Genomic DNA, 22,325 nt, shown 5'->3' with positions numbered 1-22,325 from the left:
CCATGTTACCACAGTGTGATATAATCCCATGTTACCATGGCCTGACATAATCCCATGTTACCATGGCCTGACACAATCCCATGTTACCATGGCCTGACATAATCCCATGTTACCATAGTGTGATTTAATCCCATGTTACCATAGTGTGACATAATCCCATGTTACCATGACGTGACATAATCCTATGTTACCATGACGTGACATAATCCCATGTTACCATAGTGTGACGACATAATCCCATGTTACCATAGTGTGATATAATCCTGTTACCATAGTGTGACATAATACCATGTTACCATGGCCTGACACAATCCCATGTTACCATAGTGTGACATAATCCCATGTTACCATAGTGTGACATAATTCCATGTTACCATAGTGTGACATAATCCCATGTTACCATAGTGTGACATAATCCCATGTTACCATGACGTGACATAATCCCATGTTACCATAGTGTGACATAATCCCATGTTACCATGGCCTGACATAATCCCATGTTACCATGGCCTGACATAATCCCATGTTACCATGGCGTGACATAATCCCATGTTACCATAGTGTGACATAATCCCATGTTACCATGACCTGACATAATCCCATGTTACCATGGCCTGACATAATCCCATGTTACCATGGCCTGACATAATCCCATGTTACCATAGTGTGACATAATCCCATGTTACCATAGTGTGATATAATCCCATGTTACCATAGTGTGACATAATCCCATGTTACCATGACGTGACATAATCCCATGTTACCATGACGTGACATAATCCCACGTTACCATGGCGTGGCATAATCCCATGTTACCATGGTCTGACATAATCCCACGTTACCATGGCGTGGCATAATCCCATGTTACCATAGTGTGACATAATCCCACGTTACCATGGCCTGACACAATCCCATGTTACCATGGTGGGACATAATCCCATGTTAGTGTGACATAATCCCATGTTACCATGGCGATACACTCCCATTGTGTACCACAGATTAGTCCAGGTACCACACCGATTGGGTCAGCTATGAGTGACACATCACTAATGTAAAAATTGTGTTTATTGTGATCTCTACAGTCTGTTTGCCAACTATGAACTTCCAGGTATATTGGTATTGTTTAATTAACTTCAGTGTGGGAACAGAAAACCAGGCATGGTAATGTAAGAATTTTATTTATAGTTGCTGCCCTTTAGTACATTATCACTGTAGTATTGGCACCATCTAAGATTTGTTCATGATTTAATGATAAAAATTAATAATTAACACATACACACAAAAATACTACAAAGATGTTTTAGTCACATATGTAGAAAGGTTTGATGTATATTTTTTTCATAATCTAAGTACAAAATATTAAAAATTTGAAGTTGTATTATCAATAGTGATTAAGTAAACATAAAAATTAACAAATTAAAGTGGAAACATGTCAACAACATAATTAACTGAGAAATTAATTTCTAAAAATATAAATAAATTCTACATATTCTACATACAAACATATCATTTTTTTAAATTAAATTGAAAAAAAAATGTATCTGTACATATAAATCAGTTAATGAAATAATTAAATCTGTTTAATTTTTTTTACATCTCATTTGTAAGTTATAATTAACATACTGTTTTACAGTTTCACAAAAATGTAACAAAATAATCATGATCAACACAATTTTTTAATAAGTGTAGAGGTTTATAAAACAGTTGACTATTGCAGTAAGGAGCCGGAGTTCTACTTGGAAAACAATGAAAGCTGCAGCAGGGGAACCACTTGAAGTGTAAACAGGTCGGCCAGGACTGACTGGAAAGTCAAAAGAAAATATCATTTAGTTTGTTTAGTTATACATAACAGATGGTTGGAGTAGTTGAATGGTAAAGCATACGACTGATAACATGAAAGTCTTGAGTTCGAATCTGGGTTCATGTCAGTAGGATGTCTCTGAGTTCATCCAGCTGTACTGAGTACCTGACTTGCGGTAGGAAAGGTAAAGGTGGTTGTGCATAGTGCTGGCCACACTATCTCTTCATATGCCGAGGTGACAGAAACAAGTGAACTCTACTTCAAATGCCCCACAGACTGTCAGTATGTATAATAGACAAACAGATGAACACAGGACAATATAGTTTGAACATGGGACATTATGGTTTGTGTAAAGTTTATGTGATGATCCAAGTTTACAGTATATTTCAAGGGGAGATAATTCAAGTATGTAGTATTGGTATCTGGATAATTGTGCTATACCTTGTGTTAAAAGTGGGTTTAAAAGTGGAAACATTCTAAATATCTATAAATGTTGAAATATTATTTTTTTAAACTGGACTTACCTCTGCAGTATTTAGATTTTGAACTTTCATTAAATTTGTTTTTCTAAATGAAAAAATAGCCACTGCCAAAACTGAAAAAAAAAAATTTTAAATCATGTTTCTACAGTTTCACAGCTATAAAATATGAACAAAATTATCTTAAAACAACAACAGAAAAACTCTGACCAGACAAAATTTCCAGAGAGTCAAAAGCCAAAATCCTGTCCCACAGGAGTAAAACTTGATCACTTGCCAAAAACCCAGAAAATGCTCTCATTAGCCATTTAAATGCTATCCTTAACCTGCTCAGTAATGTAAACAGAAGATTATTATTGGAAGATTATAGTAAAATTCTACACAAAGAGAAATTCCTATATTTAAAGAAATAATGTATAATAACTTTTGCAGTGTTAAATTATTTTTAAAAAAGCCTCAAATCATAAATATATGTAAGCATGCTTCTAGCTGTTTTAGATTCTTGATTTAACTTAATTTTAAAGAACACACATTCGTAAAAAGAAAAAAATATAATAAAAATTCATCAATCAGATAAAAAAAGGCAACAATTTAACATTAAATTAACTTAATTTGCTACAAATGTGTTTAATTAAAAAAGTTTAGAGAGATATTTTTTATGAAAATCCACTCACGGCTGACACCCCACTTGTTTCAGGTGAAAAAACAATTCTGGCTCTTCAGCTTGTAGCAAATTTTCAAACAAGAGACTCAACCCAACAATACCCTGGAAAATTGATTTCAGAATATGTTGGTTTATGCTGAGTTGTATAACTACTGCATATATTTTCTGTGATTTTTATAAACTAATATCAAAATTATCTTTACGAGTATAAGTTTTGTATTATGATATTAAAGGAAACCCTTTGCTCCGAAGAAAAAGAAAAATTATGATAATAATAAAGAAACCAACAAAAATTATTACTGTAAAACAACCTATCTTTAAATGAATAATAAAGAAACCAACATAAAATATTACTGTACAACAACCTATCCATAAATTTATAATAAAGAAAGCAGCATAAAATATTAGTGTAAACCAAGCTATGTTGAAATGATCACCTGAGGATGTGAAGATATGCTGTGTAGTCTGAAGAAATAGTGGGTGTACATGTGGCGGAATACAAAGTAGAGCTGGACAACATCATTGTACAAATAGCAAAGGGGGGCAACTGGTTTAAAATACAAAATAAAAAATTCATTCTGCACATAAATATGGGAGGCAACTGAAAACAATCAAATACATTTTGAAATTGAATTAAATATTTTAAAGACTTATCCAAATGGTAAATAAACTCAACATGCATATAATCACCATATCTAGTAACCTATTTATTGTTTTACTATACTTATTTGATGCGCCAAATTTTTTAAAAAACGTACCATACATAGCAAAGCCATGAAAGGGGATAACCCCGCTGGGTGGGTAGGTAACAGCAAATTCTTCCATCCCTAGCTTGCCCCTGATGTAGGACTTTGGGGGCGTGGCGCTGTTGTGCTGAAAATGCTTTAACACAGCTGTGTCTCTAGAGAAGGGGAGAAGAACCTGTGCAGGATATAAATAGACCAGGTCACTCAGCAAACAGGGGATTCATGGTAACGATAGCCCCATCAACAAAATTAAGTTACCAACAGCTGAAGGCTGTAAATACCAACAGTAAAGTATGGTGTCATTAAAATAATACTGTCAATAACAGCATGTTTTTTAAAAATACCAACTGTAAATTAGCATTTTATACAGAATATTCATTGACAACTATTAGCCATTAAACACACTAATTCTTATAAAATATAAAGAAAGTAGAATGGGACAGGAGTGGCCTAATGATAGAGAGCTGGACTGCTAACCCGTAAGTCTCAAGTTTGAATCCGGCTTTAAGTCAGTAGACCATCCCTGAGTCCACCCAACTCTGATGGGTACCTAACTCAAGTTAGAGTAAGTAAAGGCGGCTGGGCATAGTGCTGACCACACTATTCCTTCATATGCTGAGGTCACAAGTGAACTCTACTTCACTTGCCCTGAAGACCATCAGGTTTGAAAGGGAACTTTACTTTTTTTTTATAAAGAAAGTAGAGTAGTAGTTTGTCTTTCAGACCTAACAATCTGTAGGGCGGATGATGTAGAGTTTATTTGTTTACTTTCCGTGATGTGTCGAGTACCCATCAGAGCTGGATGCACTGAGGCATGCAGTCCCGGATCGGGCAGAGATCCGAAGAGACATTTGGGCTAGCAGTTGAGTACTACACCACTCAACTACCCTGTCGCAAGAAGAGTAAAGCCAGTCATTCGATTGTTTGTGTAAAGATCAATATTTTTGTTTCAGTATTACATTACCTGGTACAGAAAATCTTCAAAAACAAAATACTGATCATCATTTGTGGCTGTCAGTTTGACATCCTAAAAATGTACAAAATTTGAATACAATTAATATTTCATTACATCAGTGAAATGATTCATATATTTATAATGTAATATGGAAGATAATTTTCAACCATTTAAGAGTATATTGAACTCGTTAACAAAATATCTTTTGATATTGTAGATTATTTTTTTATTAAAAAAATATATTATGCTTGAGGAGAGACTGAGTAACTTCCCTTTTACTATTTGAGTTATTTACCTTATACAACAGACTATCAACAAGAAGGTCATGCTGGAATACACACCCCTTTAGCTGTTCATAGTACAGATAATCCTAGATTTAAAAAAATGAAATTACAGAATAAATTAAAAAGACTAAATTTTTAAAATGTTAACTCAATTAGCATAGGAAATTAGGCTACTGTCTAACTTGTACTCAATACTTTTTATGTGTTCAGAAACTTAAAATGTATTAACTTTGTTGAGTACATAATGATAATTATTCTGTTTTAACTATTGACATAATCTTTAGAAACTAAGATATAATAAAACTCACTATGATAAACACTTTCTGGTAAGACACATAACAAACCAGATTATTTTTTAAAATCTATGATTAAAATTATGATGAAAATTATTTAAAATTTCACAAATGGAAAAGTTAACAGAAATTGAAATAGATGAAATGTAATTGAAGTGATAAAATTGTTATAATTAGATGCAAATTTTATCTTTAATTTATTCACAATTCATTACCAAATAACCTGCTGTTAAAAAAAAATTAGCATTTCCACAGGCCTACCACTTTCTCTAGCTCAACCCCCAGCATCTGGCACCACAACTCTGCTCTCATAGACACCGGGCAGCCTTTCTTGGAGAATTCTCTTGATATAGGAGCATGTCTTTTTGCAAGAACTGTTGATGACAATTTCTTTACGTTACCATGTACAAATATGTTCAAGATTTTTCATATAACTAAGTAAATTTGAAACATTTAAAGTCTTTAACAACACTAACAACATAAGTAGGTCTACAAATAAAGATTTTGTAATTAGACTAATTTGTTGATTAAGCAATATTTCTTTATTGTTAAAAATCTGTAGGAAAAGACAGCATTGAGAAAAGTTGTTTAGCCCTGTATCAGATTGATACTCTACAGGTAGTTTACCTTTCTTGCCAAGTTTAGTTCTTTCATTCTCAAACAGCTCAGGAGGAATGTCAGACATATCATCAGTGCCAGTCTGACAATAGGTGATTGCCATTTCACTGTACTGAAGCCTCTATAAAGATCAATAGGCATTAATGTAGGTGTACAATAGAATTTTTTTGTTTAAAATTAAATTTCTGCCAATAATTATATAACCTTTTTTGACACGTTACAAAGAACAAATAGTTATCTTTTTAAAATTACTAAATCATAATGACTGAATAATAAATGTTTTTATTTTTTTTAAGTGAAACGATTTTGGTATATATTTGAATAGATGAAATAAGTTTAACCATTTAAGTCTGATGTCTTAGCCTTACCAATTCATTAAGTGTTTTGACTTTAATTGAAACTTGGATGAAGCCCCATGGTAAATCATGTGTTCTATAAATTAAACAAAATAAAATTAAATCTTTATTGTTTGCTCCATTTGTTACATCAACAATCAGAATTTGGTTGTGGAAATGATTAATTCTAAGTTATTCATTTAGCAGTTTTGATGTATTTAAAGATAATTATTCAATTTATTATATTAGGCTTGTCGGTATCGGCCGAGATCGCGGTAAAAACATGACCCGAAATCTCCCATTACTTTCTGATACCGGGCGCACGAGATTTAGTTTTGCATACTAATAAGTTTTTAATTTATGGTAATTAATTAAGTTTAAAAGGTCATTTCCTAATGTTAAATGAAAAGTAGAATGGTTTTCCAGTTGTTTTGATGGCTTAGCGATCTGATTGCATGCTGTCTCTGCTTTGGTCTTACCGCGGTATAAAGGTTAACTTCAAATGCTTTAAAAACGCGATTTTTGAAAAGTTTCCATTTAGATAATGAAAGTTTCCAAAGCAGATACATCCCATTTTTATAGAAATGATATTTATTTTTGGATATTTTGACTTTGACATTAGTAAATACTCATTTGAAAGTAGTCACCGTAAGTAGGTCACGTTGCCCCCATTGACTCCAATGTTATATTTCTTCATCCCGATCTGCCGGCTTTTAGTTTTGATACACTAACAACAGTATTCTTATGTAATGTACAAACAAATCTCCTACTTGTTGTTTTAAACATATTTTAATATAGATCTACCTGTCTTTCATTTTTTCAACTCTGGTTCTAGTTTTGCTTGAAGTAAAATTTTGCTGAGTCAGACATAGGTTACCTGTCTGTTGCTAGAATACACTACACTAGCTATGTGCTAACTGTAATTTTAAGTATTCAAGTTCTACTTACCCTTACTTAGTTATATTTATATGCTGAAAATCAGAATTCATACAAAATACACACATAAAAACATTGATCAGATAACTTCAGTTCACTTTTAACAAAATGGCTTAAAGATAGACTCTACTTCACCTGCCCAAAATAATAAGGCAATTATATGCACATTACAGTGTTCAAGTCATTTACTTTAGATTGCTAACTATGTAGTTCTTTCATTCACTGTATTTATATAAAGCATTGCTTTAGAAACTTTTTCATATTTGCGCAGCACAGTTTTATAACAAAATGTCTTAAAGATGGACTCTACTTCACCTGCCCAAAATAATGGGGCAGTTATATGCAGTTATATGCACATTTCAGTGTTCAAGTCATTTACTTTAGATTGCTAACTTTGTAGTTCTTTCATTCACTGTAAAACATTGCTTTAGAAACATTTTCATATTTGCGCAGCACAGTTTTTTTGGGGTTATGGAAGGAAGCCAACACAAAAATATACTTCTGTATTATTTTTATTTATTTCAACAGCATATACAAGTTCTATATATCATTCTAGCTCAACTCTGCAAATATGAACAAAATACAACTGCAAGTAAAATAACTATGCTCAATTTATTCAGGTATACCATGACTTGTCACAATTGGCCAATGCAAAAGCAAGGGCATTACACCCCTCACAAAAAAATTCGCTAAAAAAAAACTATTTGAGCTAGACAGAAAATCTTTTTTGTTTTGTTTTCATATAGTTGAGCTCTACAAGAATATGTAATTTTTATTTTTATATGATGATTAGTGTTTTTTTACCAAAATCCCTAATTATATACTGATATAGAAATGTAGTAGCACATTATTACTTGATGCAATCATTAATATATTAATTTTCAATGTGAAAATAAATTTCTTATTATTTTCATGACTTTAAAGTTGTAAGACATTCATTTACGTAAATTTTTACAGGAATATTCTGAAATTCTAAGGTAACTAAAAAATAGAAACATAAGCTACATTTGTTTGTAAAACTAAACAAATAGACACAGAGCGTGTACTGATTCAGCTGAGTACACAATAATTGTTTAGCTAACATTATCCAATCACACAATTGATTTTTCCCATGAGGTTGAAGCTTATGGGACAAAACAGACAGGCCTGCTGGTGTAAAGTGATACAATTACATGGTCAGCTCTAATTTAGTTTAAGGCAAGAATCCAAAAGTTACTTTATTTTGAATCACTATAAATCTATTTATCAATTTACTTCATAATTTTTAAACTTACACAAAATTCCCTGACAAATCAATATGAACCAGCAATTTTAAAAAAATGAGATTGGTAATTTTTAAAAGCATATTGATCTTTAACTATCCTCATATATCAACTATTATAAAAACATTAGAGGTAATCTATCGTTTTAGGTATGTAAAATCGCCCGCGACATGTAATGTGAAAAACAGGTGACTCCTAAAATTTTAATAATTATTTCACATTTTGAGGAGGATTTAGGTTTTATAAAATACAAAAATGTTTCCTTGTTTCATTTATGTACCTGTTTTTAAACAATTGAATTAAAACTTTTCCGTAATAAATGAAGACAAGTGATGTTTCCAACAGATGCAACCATGCTCATTTACTATAGCAGCCATCTTGTCTAAGTTATATTTTTATAAGCTTATAGCGCAGATTCAGGGGGAAGCCACTCTATTTTACAAATGGCTGCTGTTTATATAGCAAATCTTGCTCTCAGACACTGATGTTTAAAGTTAATTTCTGGCCTTTATCGATATATTTAGCCATTGATTTAGGTTTATTATTCATTTTTCTATAATATTTGACACAAACATATGACAATATACTTCTATTAAAGCCTTGACAATGAGGTAACGTTTTCGTACATTAATAGCCGCGCGCGATTTTATGTACCCAAAACGATAGATTACCACATTAGAAAATATTAAGTGATAATTGAATTGGTCCGGCATTGTCAAACTTGATTTCAATGCATTTTGATGAAAAAAAGACTAAACTTAACAATCACCCAATGTTTCCTGAGTTTGCACTATTAGGATTTTGGAGATTTATAACCACATCAAGAAAATCTTTGGGAGCATATACAGGTCTGATCTGGCTGAGATCTGAAACAGTATTTTATACTATTGTAAAGAATAATTAAATCTTCACTGTAAGAAATATTTAAAGTCAGATACAATGAAATATTTAGAATTTTTACTCATCTAATATGCCAGTAAAAGGTATTCATTATTTTAATAGCTTGTTATTTTTACTTTTAAAAATTTTTGCTACACAATTAAAATTATAAAACACAGTGCATGCAACTCTATTATGTTTGGACTAATTAAATAAAAATTATTTGAGTTTGAATTGATGAGCTATTTAGAAAATGTTTTATCTGATTAAAATGATTACTTTACCTGGGCCATCAACACCTAGCTCTGTCCATCTTGTTGTCAAGTCTTTTTTATCCTTATCTGTCCTCTATTTTTAAAAATTTAAAAACATATTTAAGGGCTAAAGATGCAGCATAAAAAGGATAAACTTAACTGACTGATTCTTAAATTATTAATTTTTATTTTTCTGTGTGAATTTAACATACTGAAACTATATTAATTTCAAACACTACATATGGTAAAAAAAAAATATACTCTTGCATACATGCTTAAACAAAATGCAGATTTCCTTTATAAACTTTTTTTCCTTTCATATAGAGAAGGTTATTTAGAACTTGTTTTATTTATTTATTTATTTATTTGTGAATAGGTTGGTGAAACATAACTTTTTAATAAAAAAGCAAATCACAACCGATCTGATACTTACACTTCTGGCCAGTGGAATAGTTAGCTCTGTGCACATGCTATTTAAACTTTTTAATATCTTTTTCTCCCAAGTCAGCTGAGGCAAAAACATTCATATTCGATAAGAATCAAGAGAAGTAAGTATAACTAAATTATTTACAAAAACCGTTAAGTTATTGAGACTATTACGTACTATTTTTCCTCAAATTTTTAGAAGGCTATTTGAATCATAATGGTACAGTTGCTTAAGAGAACCACACAAAAACATATATGCCACCCTAACTTTATCCACATCACAAATATAAATCTAAAGACAAACCTGTGCTTTCATAATGTAAGGGATAGGTTCTTTTAGTAGCTCTGGATTCACATGCAAATTATTTTTTGGAATCTTAGGCTGTGATAAAAGAAATTTGTATACGGCATTTCGAAGCTTGCGATCCCAATCTGAGAAAAAACAAAGTAGTTTAACATTGAAAATAGAAGATAAATCCAAATATTTTATTTTTATTAACTAAGTTTGATCATAAAACTTTTTTCATTTAAAAAGTTAGACAATTGAGTATAAAACAATTCATGGAATTATCACTGCCACTATTATATTTCTAGATTATGAAGAAAATTATGGTGTCTAATGTTTTTAATTTAAAGTTTTTTTGAACAGTACACATAAAACATGTATCTGTACCTGACATAACAAGACCATTCTGTACACTTTTTCTTAACTCTGAGATTCGACAATTAGATTTTTGGGCTTCATCCTTAAAAATTAAACACAAACAGATCATTTAACAAGAAACAGCTGTATTTTTTTAAATTTTATTTTTAAATTACGCTTGCTAACATAAAATATTCAGTTTGCTAAAATTTTAAAAATAATTGTACCTGTGCAGCACACAACAATTCATTCAACAGTGTAGTTGAGCGCAAACTAGCCAGCAGATTAACAAATAAATCAGCCTGCTCTGTATCCATTTTGTAGTCAACAACCCATTAACAACATTGATCAACTGGAAATTACAATAAGTAATTATTAAAATATTTAAAAATGGGCTGATATACCATTTTACTAAACTACAGCTGATTTCATTTGCCTTTTAAAAATACAAATAATATTATCTTTAAGGTTTTTTGGAAAGCTAATAATCGCTGTTTTAATCCATTGCATTTGTAACTTCATTTATAATGATATGCTACTCTTTTAAACACTTCTTTGCAATAATTAGTCATTATAAAAATTATTAATTATTAGGAAAGCCTATTATTTACCCACAATGAATTCACCCTAATGGGGACATTAAAAATGTATCCCAAAAATTGTATTCACAAACTAATAGGCCTACTTATAAAACTTAAAATAAATACGGAATTCTATTAAATGTAAATAATTTTAACATAAAACTAGAAAAATAGCAAATTGAGTTGTATAAACTCAACTAGGATGCTGGATCATTTTAAGAGTCATTAAAACTGATTAGGTCAGATAAGTAAATGTATATAGTTATTACTTACATTCCTTTTCTTTACTATGTTACACTAACTAGTGTCTAATAATGCCACAATAAAAAAAGTGTTAGGTTTTTTGGCAATAAACTAAAAAACAAATATTATAAAGATCTAGACATAACCTGATTATATCTCTGCATTATACCTATCCATAAAAGATTAACAGTACAAGCCTATACTAATTTGAATGGGTAATTTCAATATAATTCTAGCATAGCACTACAGACTCACTATACACTACTATACAGTCACACTATACAGTTTATCAAATAAATGATCAGTTTTACTGGTTAGATGTTTGAAAAATAGAAAAATTATTTTTTTCTAAGTTCTAATCATAATCTAAGTAATTATTAATTAAGCTAGAAATAGGGGCCTATAAATTTCTATCAGTGGAAATGGAAAGCACCCATTCTCCTCTCTCAGTCTCTGACTCTAGTTCTAGCAAATAGCTAACTCCTCATATGAATTTTATGATGACCGTATTATAATTATATTGAATTTGAATATATTTCATATATATAATTGACAAGTAATTGTTATTATTAACAAAAACTAATATAAAAATATAAAGATAAAGAAAGATTTTTAAGATAGCCCTGAGGCTGCGGCTGAGGCCTGAGGGCTATTCAAATAAATTAAAATATTACATCTTGTCATCTAGTATTAAAGTTAAATTGACGCTTGTTGTCTCAACACGCCGGTTTGTTTCGTTTGCTAGATCAGGAAGTAAGAGGCCCGTTTAGTTTATTTAGTTAATTAGAGAAAAATTAGAGAAAAAATATGAAAATCACACTTTTCATTAAAAAATTTCCGCCATCTTGACAGCAACCGTAAACAAAAGTTAGCAACCTCTTTTGTTAGAAAAGTAAGATTAATAAAAGTAAAAACTTGAAGTATTTTCCCTTTGAAAACAACCAACAACTTCCGGAGAAAATATGTTATTAGTTTAGAGTTTAGAGTTTAGTCAGGTATCAACAAATTACATCAGATCACAACCATGTTGCCCGCGATTCACAGTGTTGTTGCTTTTTTAATTGTAGCTGTAATAATTGTCATTTTTCTGGTAAGTAATCACATTTGTTGTTTGGAAAGTGTTTTTGTTTTACGCGAATGCTTCAACAAAACTTGAAAAAAAGTTTATTTTTATACCGGCGGCACCACCGGTAAAATTTGATGAACGAAGAGTCGGAAGACTGAAGAGTCGAAGACGAAGTGAACACAATTTCTTTTCCGACTTAGTTAGACTATCCGTCCGTATGTTGTTTGGATTTAGATCTAGAATCTAGATCTAGATAATAGTCTAGCTAGAGTATGCAACATCAAATTCCCCAATCTCCCACCAGGACCAGTAGCCTAATCATCATAAAATAAAAATTTAAAATAGATCTAGTCTAGAATCTAGATTCCTAGATCTTCTAAAGTCTTATGGCAGGAAACAGATTAGTACCGGAAAATGCATATTCGATCTTCGCCGTTCATAAACTTTCTAACCAGACATCGTTCGGGGATTTTGTTTATACTGATAAATAGAGCTATGTTTTTACAAGCTTCGTTAGCAACATTTTTGTGGAATACGTTTTTTATGACATTTTGTGCCGCGGCGAAGGATGCGAAGTATGCAAATCTGGACGGAATGGATCTACTTGGAAAAGTACGTGTACTGCACTAATAAGGTAAGAAATACTATTTTGTAAAAATAACTATTATTTTTATGGATTTTTCATTAGAAATGATTGCTGTAAATTATGAAAGTAAAAAAAAGTATATTTGAATGTGTTTTTTTCTTTAATTTGAACAAAGTGAATGGCCATAATTACGACACATCGGCGTCGTTGAAAGCGGGGATTTCAGTTAATTTTTTACGGATATAAAATTGTATTTTTTTCCTCCGAGGCATGTACTTAAATAACAGTTTAGTTAAATGTATTTAATTCTGTAAAATATAAGTATTATTTTGCCGTAGATACTTAAAAAAAAATTTTTTATGATTTTCTGTCGGGGAAAATCGATATTCGCACCATGCACGCACGCGTAGTAAAACTAGACTTATCTTTAAAACACGAGAATCTTGAGTACACTGCGAATAACAAAGTTTTTAAATTTTAGTTTACTTTTGACTTTAAGCCATTTGTTTTAAATCGAAATTAATTGATAATGTAATTATTTCAAAGTAAAAATTTTCCGTCTGATTGGGTTCTAATCTTCGCCCACTGAACCAGCTTACGCACGACATTCGCGCGAGTCTGTTTCTTCGCAATAGTCTGTATAGTGTCGAGGGCTAATTCTAAAAAGAATCGAGTCCTTACTAATCCAATGTTTATTAAAATTAGGTACAATTGTTGGAACGCATGAGAAATAACAAATTAATATTTCTTTAAATCTATAGCCAAAAGAAAGTAGAACTTTATAACTCTGTAAATTATGAATCGAGAGACGGCTGTCGTGAAAACGGGAGCCATTTTACTTTTTTTTTAGGGTGACCTACTTTTATTATATAATTTTAAAATTCATCGATTTGATAAGCAGTTGAGTAGCTGAATACGCATGCGATATGGCTGGCACGTTTTGGGATAGGGATCGAGTACACCATAGAATTTTTTTTTCTTAGAACTAAGCGTATTTTTTTTTAAATCAAAAGATACTTACTTATCAGTTGTTGATTTCAATTTCATTATAGATCTAATCACTAACTTCAGTTTTTAAAAGTGATTTTGCATCTAGATCTAGCGTATTTTCAAAATTACGTAAATCTAGATCTATTTTTTAGATCTAGATCTAGATCTAGATCTATTCTACTTACTATTTGACAACCGTGTCAGTAAAATGAGGTCAGCGCTTCCAGATTCTTGGGTTTTAATTATGTTTGTCATTTTGATCTATTATAAGTAGCATTAAAACAACTGCATCTATTATCAACATTGTTTTTATATGCCAGTTCTAATTATACATTCTGTTCATTACCAATTCTAATGAAATCGTATCAGGCCCTAACACCCTGTTCACCTACACTCCTACACTGACACTACACTTGAAAGACGCCACAGAGAGTCGTAACTTTAAATTAATGTTTAAAGTACTAAACAATTATAATTAGCCATGTAAATGCTGCAACTATATTAAAAATTGGCATATAGACATATTTTATTAATTATGTTTTTTATATAGACCTTCTATATTTAACTCTGTTATTTTTTTCTTCCCCAGAGTGTTTCTAAAAGCCAGAATTTTAATGGGGAGGGCGGTCGTTTTTTTTCTCAAGAATAATTATAGAAATAAGCTATAAACTGGTATATTTTGTAAAGTTTGACATAATTACAAATAAATGTATGCCTAAGTGACATTTCTGTGTAATTATATTGTTAATTTTGTGAATTTCGTGGATTTTTAGACCTCACTACATTTAGATGTAAAAAAAAAATCTCAGTTGAGTGAGTGTGGTTAATCTACATTTTGAACGTGATGTAAATGTCTAGTGCTATTAATTTTTATATTTTTGAATTCCTCGATTGTTAAGCAACAAAATTGATATATAATATGTCAATAATTGTTACTTTGAAAATTGGCGAAAATCGACCCTAAAAGTAGATGTTTGAGGGTTGAATCTGTTTCCTGCCTTATCACTACTCTAATCAAGTAATCAATGCATAGGCATTTCGACTTTTGCTTTTTCAATTTCGTACTACCACATTTTCCCAGGAAAGCTGAACCTCACTGTTGGAATTGAGTTTTTAAACATATTCGATACAGATATTCTAGTGTAGTCGTATATAAAAGTTTCAATGAGAAAATTACCGCCATTATGACAATCTAAAAACCAAAATTGATTGCACGATTCTAATTAGTTTATCTCGCGAACATGTCCTGCTCGGTGCAGTCACATTTTAAATAAGTTTATGTATTAAACACATTCTGTGGCTCCATGAAATAAACAAATATTATTATAATTACGGTTTTATGGCATTCACAACATCTGTTTACGAGTTATTATACATGTCAAATCATTGAGCTAGCACTGCAGCCTTGACAACGCCATGGCGTTGGTTAAACACTGCATTACCTATTATCGATAAAATACGAGCACTAATGCCAATGGCGTAGTTTTCGAAGGTGGAAAGATTTTAATTGTGGGTGGCACTGTTAAAACTAGATGAAATACATTGATCAAGTTACCTGTTAAAAACGAAAGGCAAAAAGCATAGGCCTACATTAACTAGTGTCAAGCATTTCACACATATCTACTTAGATTTAACTTAGATTTAAGGCTTATACTTTATACTATAAGTTATAGGCCTATTTCTTAGTATAACTAATGCTATCTGTATCGAGTAATAAATTAAGTCTGGGCCTACTATTGGTTATGATAAGTAAAGAAGCTTGGTGCTAAACTTATTTGATTATTTGTAATAATTATGTCTATGATGTTAGTAAATAACAATAAACAAAAGGTGCAGCAATTGACATGTATGGCTATTGGGGGGGGGGGGGGGGTTAGGACGATACTAATTAATAAGGCAGTGAATTTAGAATAACAAGAAAAAGGCATGATCATATTTATTCATAATAATTTAGGAAACAATTTTAATAGGACTTTTTAATTGTATGCAGTCATACTACTTAGTCTAATTTTTTTACTTGCATATTTCTATTGCCCCCACCCTCTAGCAAAGTTTCAATTCTAATATTTTAAAAAAATATAGACTTTATATTGACCTACGGGCCTATCGAACAGCACACTTCACTTTAATATGACTTAATTAGTTCTAATTATCCTTCATCAAATTTTGATTTTACTTTCATATTTCTATTGCCCACACTCTCTAGCACTAATGTGCAAAGTTTTATAATTATATAATTTATAATTATATCTCAAATAGCAGCAGTGGTATGCAAGCCTAAAGCCCAGCACAAAATAAAATCCGCCTTTACAATGATATATTACAAGTTTAATACATAACTAAAATTCATAGAATGATAAATTTGGTATTTTTATCAATAGGGTATATTATAGGATTAATCTGTGTCTATTTTATCATTCGATGATAATTAGGACAATTTTCCCAATATGCCTACAATGCATTATTAATAATTATCAATAAAAACTATTCAGTTTTTTTCTTTAATTTCAGTTTTAAATTATTTTTTTTTTGTCAACTTGATTTCAATTTTTACTTATTATCTAGAATTTGAAGGTAGGCCTACAAATTTTTAATATTAATTTTTCAGTTCCTTTTATACACATACATGACAGCCAAGCCATATCCTAACCTAGGGCGTCATGACAGTGAAAAATTTTACTACGATCCAAAGTCAAAATCAAAAAGACTTTTCCCAGATTATGCAAGTTCACCAACCGTGGAACTTTCTGTTATTGTGCCTGCTTACAATGAAGAAAAACGACGTAAGTTTGTTTTCAATTTTAACAATAGGTTCGAAAATTGACATTAACAACGCTAGTGTTTATATATTTTTTAGAATAATTTCAGGGAAAATTAATTTCATCTTTTTTTTTTTAATTTCTATTTTAAAATTTAGTTCCGATTATGATGGAAGAGGCAATGGGGTATTTGGAGAAAAGGCAAGCTCAGGATCCCACCTTTTCTTATGAAGTTATTATTGTAGATGATGGTAGCTCTGACCAGACTTCAGCAGTAAGCTTATGCTTTTTTTTCCCTTTTTATTGTGGTTTTAAACTATTCTCAGGAATGATGGTTACTTTACTTTTTAGATTGAGTTGTTTTTTATTTGGGTGTTACACAAGGAAAATATATTTTATTTTGTTAAGGTTGGCTTAAAAAATTCAGAGAAATTTGGAGCTGAGAAGGTGAGAGTGTTGACACTTCATCATAACAGAGGAAAAGGTGGAGCTGTTAGACTTGTAAGTCATGGACTAATGTTCTAGTTTATTTATACAAATTATACATTTTGGTCAAAAATTGTGGTTCATTTGTTGTTCTCATTATTTTGTTATGGCAAGACATCTTTGACTAACATGGTGGTAATTTTATTTTTTAGTTATGGTTTATCTTGGTTGTTTTTTTTTTTTTTTTTTTGTGCGCTGTTATTGTTAGGCTAACTTATTAGTTTATCTGTTATGGTAAAATATTTGGATTTGTCATTGTGATTTGTTTATTTCTAGGGTGTGCTGTCCAGCAGAGGAAAACAAATTTTATTTGTTGATGCGGATGGTGCAAGTAAATTTAGTGACCTTGACAAGCTAGAGCTAAGTATGAACACTTTAAAAGAAACTGCAAAAGAAAAGGCTAAAGAGAATAAGAAAGTGAGAAAACAGGTACGGAAACATTTGTAAGATTTTTTTACCTCAGGAATCATTTTATTCTGTTCCTGTTAAAAATGTTTTTATCACATTTATATTCTTCTAGGGTAAGATGGCCATTGTCTGTGGTTCTAGGGCACATCTAGAGAAAGATTCCATTGCTAAGGTTAGACCGTTAGAGCTGATCTTAAATTTTTTTTAAACTTCTTTTTAAAAGATTTTATTTGCTGGGCATTTAACCCATATATTTTTACTCCATGGCTTTGTCAGTATTTATTTTATTAAACGCACTAACAATGTTAATTTTTTTTTTTTATTTTCATAGCAGTGTTTTGAGCATATGTGCAATTTACTATCATGTTTTTGCCTAAATATTGCATCAGTTACTTTAAATTTGAATAATAGTTAATGTATTTAACTATTTCAGAGATCTTTGTTTCGTACATTCCTTATGTATGGCTTCCATTTTGTTGTCACATTGTTGTGTGTGAGAGGGGTCAGGGACACCCAGTGTGGGTTTAAACTACTTTCCAGAGAAGCTGCCATTTTCCTGTTTTCTAACATGCACGTAGAAAGATGGTAAGCTCCTATAAGAGGCTGTCAGCCACCGTAACTTAAAAGAAATGTTATTAAATACTTTTTTAATTAGACAAAATAAAAGGCATTGCAACCCAATGTTCCTCTGAAAATAATGAAAGCAACAATAAAACTAAATGCTGTTATATCTTTGTAGTTATTGCATCTTGAATCGCCTTCCTTTTAATATTTTGCTTTCGACTCATTAAAATACTCACTTTTTTTTTTAAATGCATTGCAGAAATCTTTTTCATTCTGATTTCAACTATTTTCTATTTATCTGAAATTTAACTTACAGGGCTTTTGATGTAGATCTGTTGTACCTAGCTCAGTACTTTGGTGTTGCTATTTCTGAAGTGGCTATAGAGTGGCAAGAAATAGAAGGTAATCACTGTCTTACATTGTTCATACAGAGAAGGTTTAATGGGGGTGTTTGGATGAGATTGGTCCGTCAGGAACCTTTTTACTAAATTGTGTAAACAATAACGTTTTGGCAAAGCATGGAGATCATGGTAAAATAGTTTTAAAATCTAATATGAAACTTGCTGCTGCAACTGCATAGTTCACTATTTTAGATGCTACTTTGTAATTAAAAATACAGTTCTAATAACACCATTTTAAAAGCACTTAAGTTTAAAACATTTTTAGTTAAATGACAAGATGCTTTTATCAGAAATACAAGAAAGACAAAACACTACAATAAACTGACAAATTAGTTAAGTATCATTTAAGAAAAGCATACCATACAGTTTTTAAAACATGATTTATGCACATTTTAATTAAAGTAATTATTTGTATTCAGGCACCAAGATGGTACCAGTCTGGAGTTGGCTACAGATGGGCAGGGATATAGTTTTAATTAGATTGAGATATTCTTTAGGTATCTGGAAAACCAAAACCAAATTTTAAATTTGTTAAAAAATCTGTTTCTTGTAAAAAAAAAAATCTGTCTGGTTTTATTGGGTGCATTTTTATTTGATGTCTGAGTGTTTTATTTTCAAAATACTCTATATATGTGTAATCATTATAAAAAAAAATACAAATTATTTTTGTTTTGATATTGTTTTCAACAACTCATAGTTATTTTTTTCATTTGTTACTTTTATAGTTTCTGTTATTTGTATAATGAGAATTAGTTATTGTTACTGCAGCAGTTAGCATTACAATTAATTTGAGAATTCATGTTTTTCTATGATATTTGGAAAATTATATAATCAAATTAGTAAAGAGGATTTTAGTTGTTTTAGAATTAAATGTCATTTAAATCTCATTAAAACTAAGGTATGTAAAAAGTACATTTTCAATATTTTCTATTCTAACAACAAGATGTTATTGTCTTATGAACATAGCCTATCTTTTTGTTAAAAGAAGTTGATAATAGTATAGTTTTTTTTTTAAATAATTTTTACTTTGTATAGTTTTATTTTTTATTTTATAAAATTATTATGTTCATGTATTTATTTTACTCAAAACTGCCTTAATTTGTTGAATTAAGCTGCTTATTAAAAACAAATATGTAAGTCTTTGAAAATCAAATTATATGATATACAATGTTGTTAAATGTATAATGATATGAACAATTTCTTAAATAAAACATTTACAATCAATTCCTTTATGTAAAGGTTATAAAAGTATTTATGTAACAGGATGTTATAATTTTTTGAAAGTTCTGAAACAATAAAGCTGGTAGCAAATTATACTTAAGTGAATTTGATAATGTATTTCTTTTAAAAGTAGATTTACAAAATGTTTGGTAAAAATAATAATTCATCTGTTTTCCTTAAAATGTTGAGGCTCTGTTTATTGTGCAGTTTATCAGAAATGTGTTGAATCTAAAACTTGGAGTGTGCTCCCTTTTCCAGCATTACATTTTGAAATTTCCTTTTTATGTTGTTCTACTTAAACTTAAACCTATTTTGTCCAAGTTTTCCTCTTAAGTCTTGTTAAATACATGTTTAATGTGAGATTTTTTACAAAAAAAAGCTTACAGTCACAGTCTACATTCGTCTTACAATACAAGAGTATTGACATCCATAGTTGTTTTTTTTTAAATATTTTATTGTAAACCAGAGCTAAACTGTTTTTAGCATTTATTGCTGGTGCTAACCTAATAACTAGAAATCCTATATGTTACATACGTCATAACTCCATTCTCTTTTTCTACCAGGGTTACTCCCCTTACTCTTAAAGTAGAGGTTCAGGTATAATTATATAGCGAGTCATGGGGATGAACCTTGTGCAAATATTTAAACCAGGCGAGTGTACTAAGGAAAACTAACAAGAAGCATGGCTGGGGATCATATTTATATGTGCTTAAATAAAACGTAGAATATGGATCAAACGGAAGTTGCATTTTAATTTCGTTGAAGTTTGTTGCGAGTAGATGCATATAAGATATTTATAAGACCTGGCATAATTAAAAAGGCAGCCCATCGTTTTTTGTTTCAAGTTGCTTATTTATGGAGAAAAAAAAACAATTACATTGCTTGGGAAATTATTTTAAAAGATACCTTGAACGTGAAAGTTTCAAGTGCACATGTGAAAGTTAAATAGGCAAGCGGATTTTAATCTTCTAGTAGGAATGATTTTTTTTGTGACGGGTGTTTATGTATACGTCACATCTTCCCGCCCGATGACGTCAGCGGATAGGAAGTGAATTAAAAAAATGAATTTACTTCATGTCTGGTGGCGTTATTTTCTTTTCAAGCATTGGCAAATTTTGATAAAAACATCTTTCAGAAGACTCGATTCCTTTTTTTTTTTTTTGTGTGGCCGTAACAGTAATACCGGCATTTAAAATACTTCGACTGGTGGGTCCAGAGTTTCTTCCAGGCATCTCTTCCCCCCCCCCCCCCCCCCCCCCCCCCCGAAGAAAGTTTACCGCCCCCCCCCCCGAACGAGATGGAATTTACATAGTAAATATACACTTTTACTAGTTCCCCCCCCCCCCCGAAAAATGTAGACCCCCCTGTAAATATCAAGTGCCGCCCCCCCCCCCCCCCCCCGGAGAAAAAGAGTCTGGAAGAAACACTGGTTTGACTAACGCTTGGCGATGACGTGGCCGTGTGCAGTGTTTCTTCCAGGCATCTCTTCAGGGCCCTCGAAGAAAGTCTACCCCCACCCCCCGAACGAAATGGAATTTATATAGAAAACATACTTTTACCAGTGTCCGCCCCCCCCCCTCCCCCCCCCCCCCCCCCAAATACCAAGTGCCCCCCTTCCCCCTTCGGAGAAAAAAGTCTGAAAGAAACACTGGTAGTGTGTGTGGAGGAGGAGGAGATGGTAAAAGCCCTGGGTTCGTAACCTGGGTTCGATCGAACAACTTCAGGGGTTCGGTGAGTCAGTTTCATGAGTTCGGCGGAGGTCATAACATACATCCGATTTAGGCCTATATCAGTAGGCCTATATATACGCTTCACGATCGGATTTTGTCAGTGCGGACGGTCAAAGGCGCATATGAAATTGGTGGGGTTCGGTACCTCCAAAAAGGTTTAAGAACCACTGCCCTCGGTTTCAAGCCACGGAATGTTCCAGGAGCTACCAAAAGCTTAAAGCTAGACGCCATCCTAGCGGGATATGACTTTTACGGCAGACGTCAAGCTTCCTAATCTAAATGAATGTAGCTGTTACTATCCGCCTGACCATACCTGTCAAAAAGTGCGGCTTTTCGTGATGTAGGTCATGCGGTTCTATCTTAGTAGGATCTACAACGCGGTTCCTGAAACAATTATTTCTAGCACTTAACATAATATTAGAGATTCTGTAGACTGGGTTTCTCAGCAGAAAACACAGAGCTCACCAGTCCACAACAGAAAGACGAAATTTTAATAGGCTGTATGTTTAAAATGTTTGATCACAGAATCGATTGTGCCAAAGTCCATCTATAAATATAAATTTCTGGGCAGGTTTCGGGCGAGGGTGAATAAGGGGAAATGATTAGGAATGTGTAGCGTCACACTTTTGCATGAATGAATGTTTTAGCATTAATTAAGGCGTTATATAGCATTTTTAATAAATATTTAATAAAAAGACATCAAAATTGTTGTTAC

General features: G+C 31.5%; 3 protein-coding genes across 4 annotated transcripts in view; 1 reads left to right on the top strand and 2 right to left on the bottom strand.

The window, feature by feature from the left end:
• The window catches only part of LOC131952068 (ADP-ribosyl cyclase/cyclic ADP-ribose hydrolase), a 123,360-nt gene that overhangs the window by 25,874 nt on the left and 75,161 nt on the right, over window positions 1–22,325 (bottom strand). The gene's annotated exons all lie outside the window — the stretch shown is intronic.
• LOC131952065 (TBC1 domain family member 19) lies at window positions 1,162–12,391 on the bottom strand. The gene is made up of 18 exons (XM_059314552.1): window positions 12,220–12,391; window positions 10,803–10,927; window positions 10,606–10,678; window positions 10,237–10,364; window positions 9,940–10,014; window positions 9,537–9,600; window positions 9,143–9,239; window positions 6,209–6,272; window positions 5,850–5,961; window positions 5,484–5,596; window positions 4,941–5,015; window positions 4,655–4,717; window positions 3,703–3,865; window positions 3,382–3,491; window positions 2,955–3,046; window positions 2,491–2,606; window positions 2,326–2,396; window positions 1,162–1,801 (listed from the first exon to the last, which is right to left on the bottom strand). Exons 2-18 carry the CDS (start codon window positions 10,890–10,892, stop codon window positions 1,733–1,735), a joined length of 1,575 nt encoding a protein of 524 aa, XP_059170535.1. The 5' UTR covers window positions 10,893–10,927; window positions 12,220–12,391; the 3' UTR covers window positions 1,162–1,732.
• On the top strand, window positions 12,361–20,312 carry LOC131952066 (dolichyl-phosphate beta-glucosyltransferase-like). Its single transcript, XM_059314553.1, has 9 exons — window positions 12,361–12,489; window positions 16,650–16,824; window positions 16,959–17,074; window positions 17,209–17,301; window positions 17,563–17,715; window positions 17,807–17,866; window positions 18,128–18,279; window positions 18,575–18,660; window positions 19,079–20,312. Exons 1-9 carry the CDS (start codon window positions 12,424–12,426, stop codon window positions 19,183–19,185), a joined length of 1,008 nt encoding a protein of 335 aa, XP_059170536.1. The 5' UTR covers window positions 12,361–12,423; the 3' UTR covers window positions 19,186–20,312.

The sequence above is a fragment of the Physella acuta genome, unplaced genomic scaffold (assembly GCF_028476545.2).
Source record: "Physella acuta isolate Inbredline_101_S28 unplaced genomic scaffold, ASM2847654v3 ptg000849l, whole genome shotgun sequence".
NCBI lineage: Eukaryota > Metazoa > Mollusca > Gastropoda > Physidae > Physella > Physella acuta.
The sequence above is the reverse complement of the archived record's forward strand: the minus strand, read 5'-3'. Positions and strand labels throughout refer to the sequence as shown.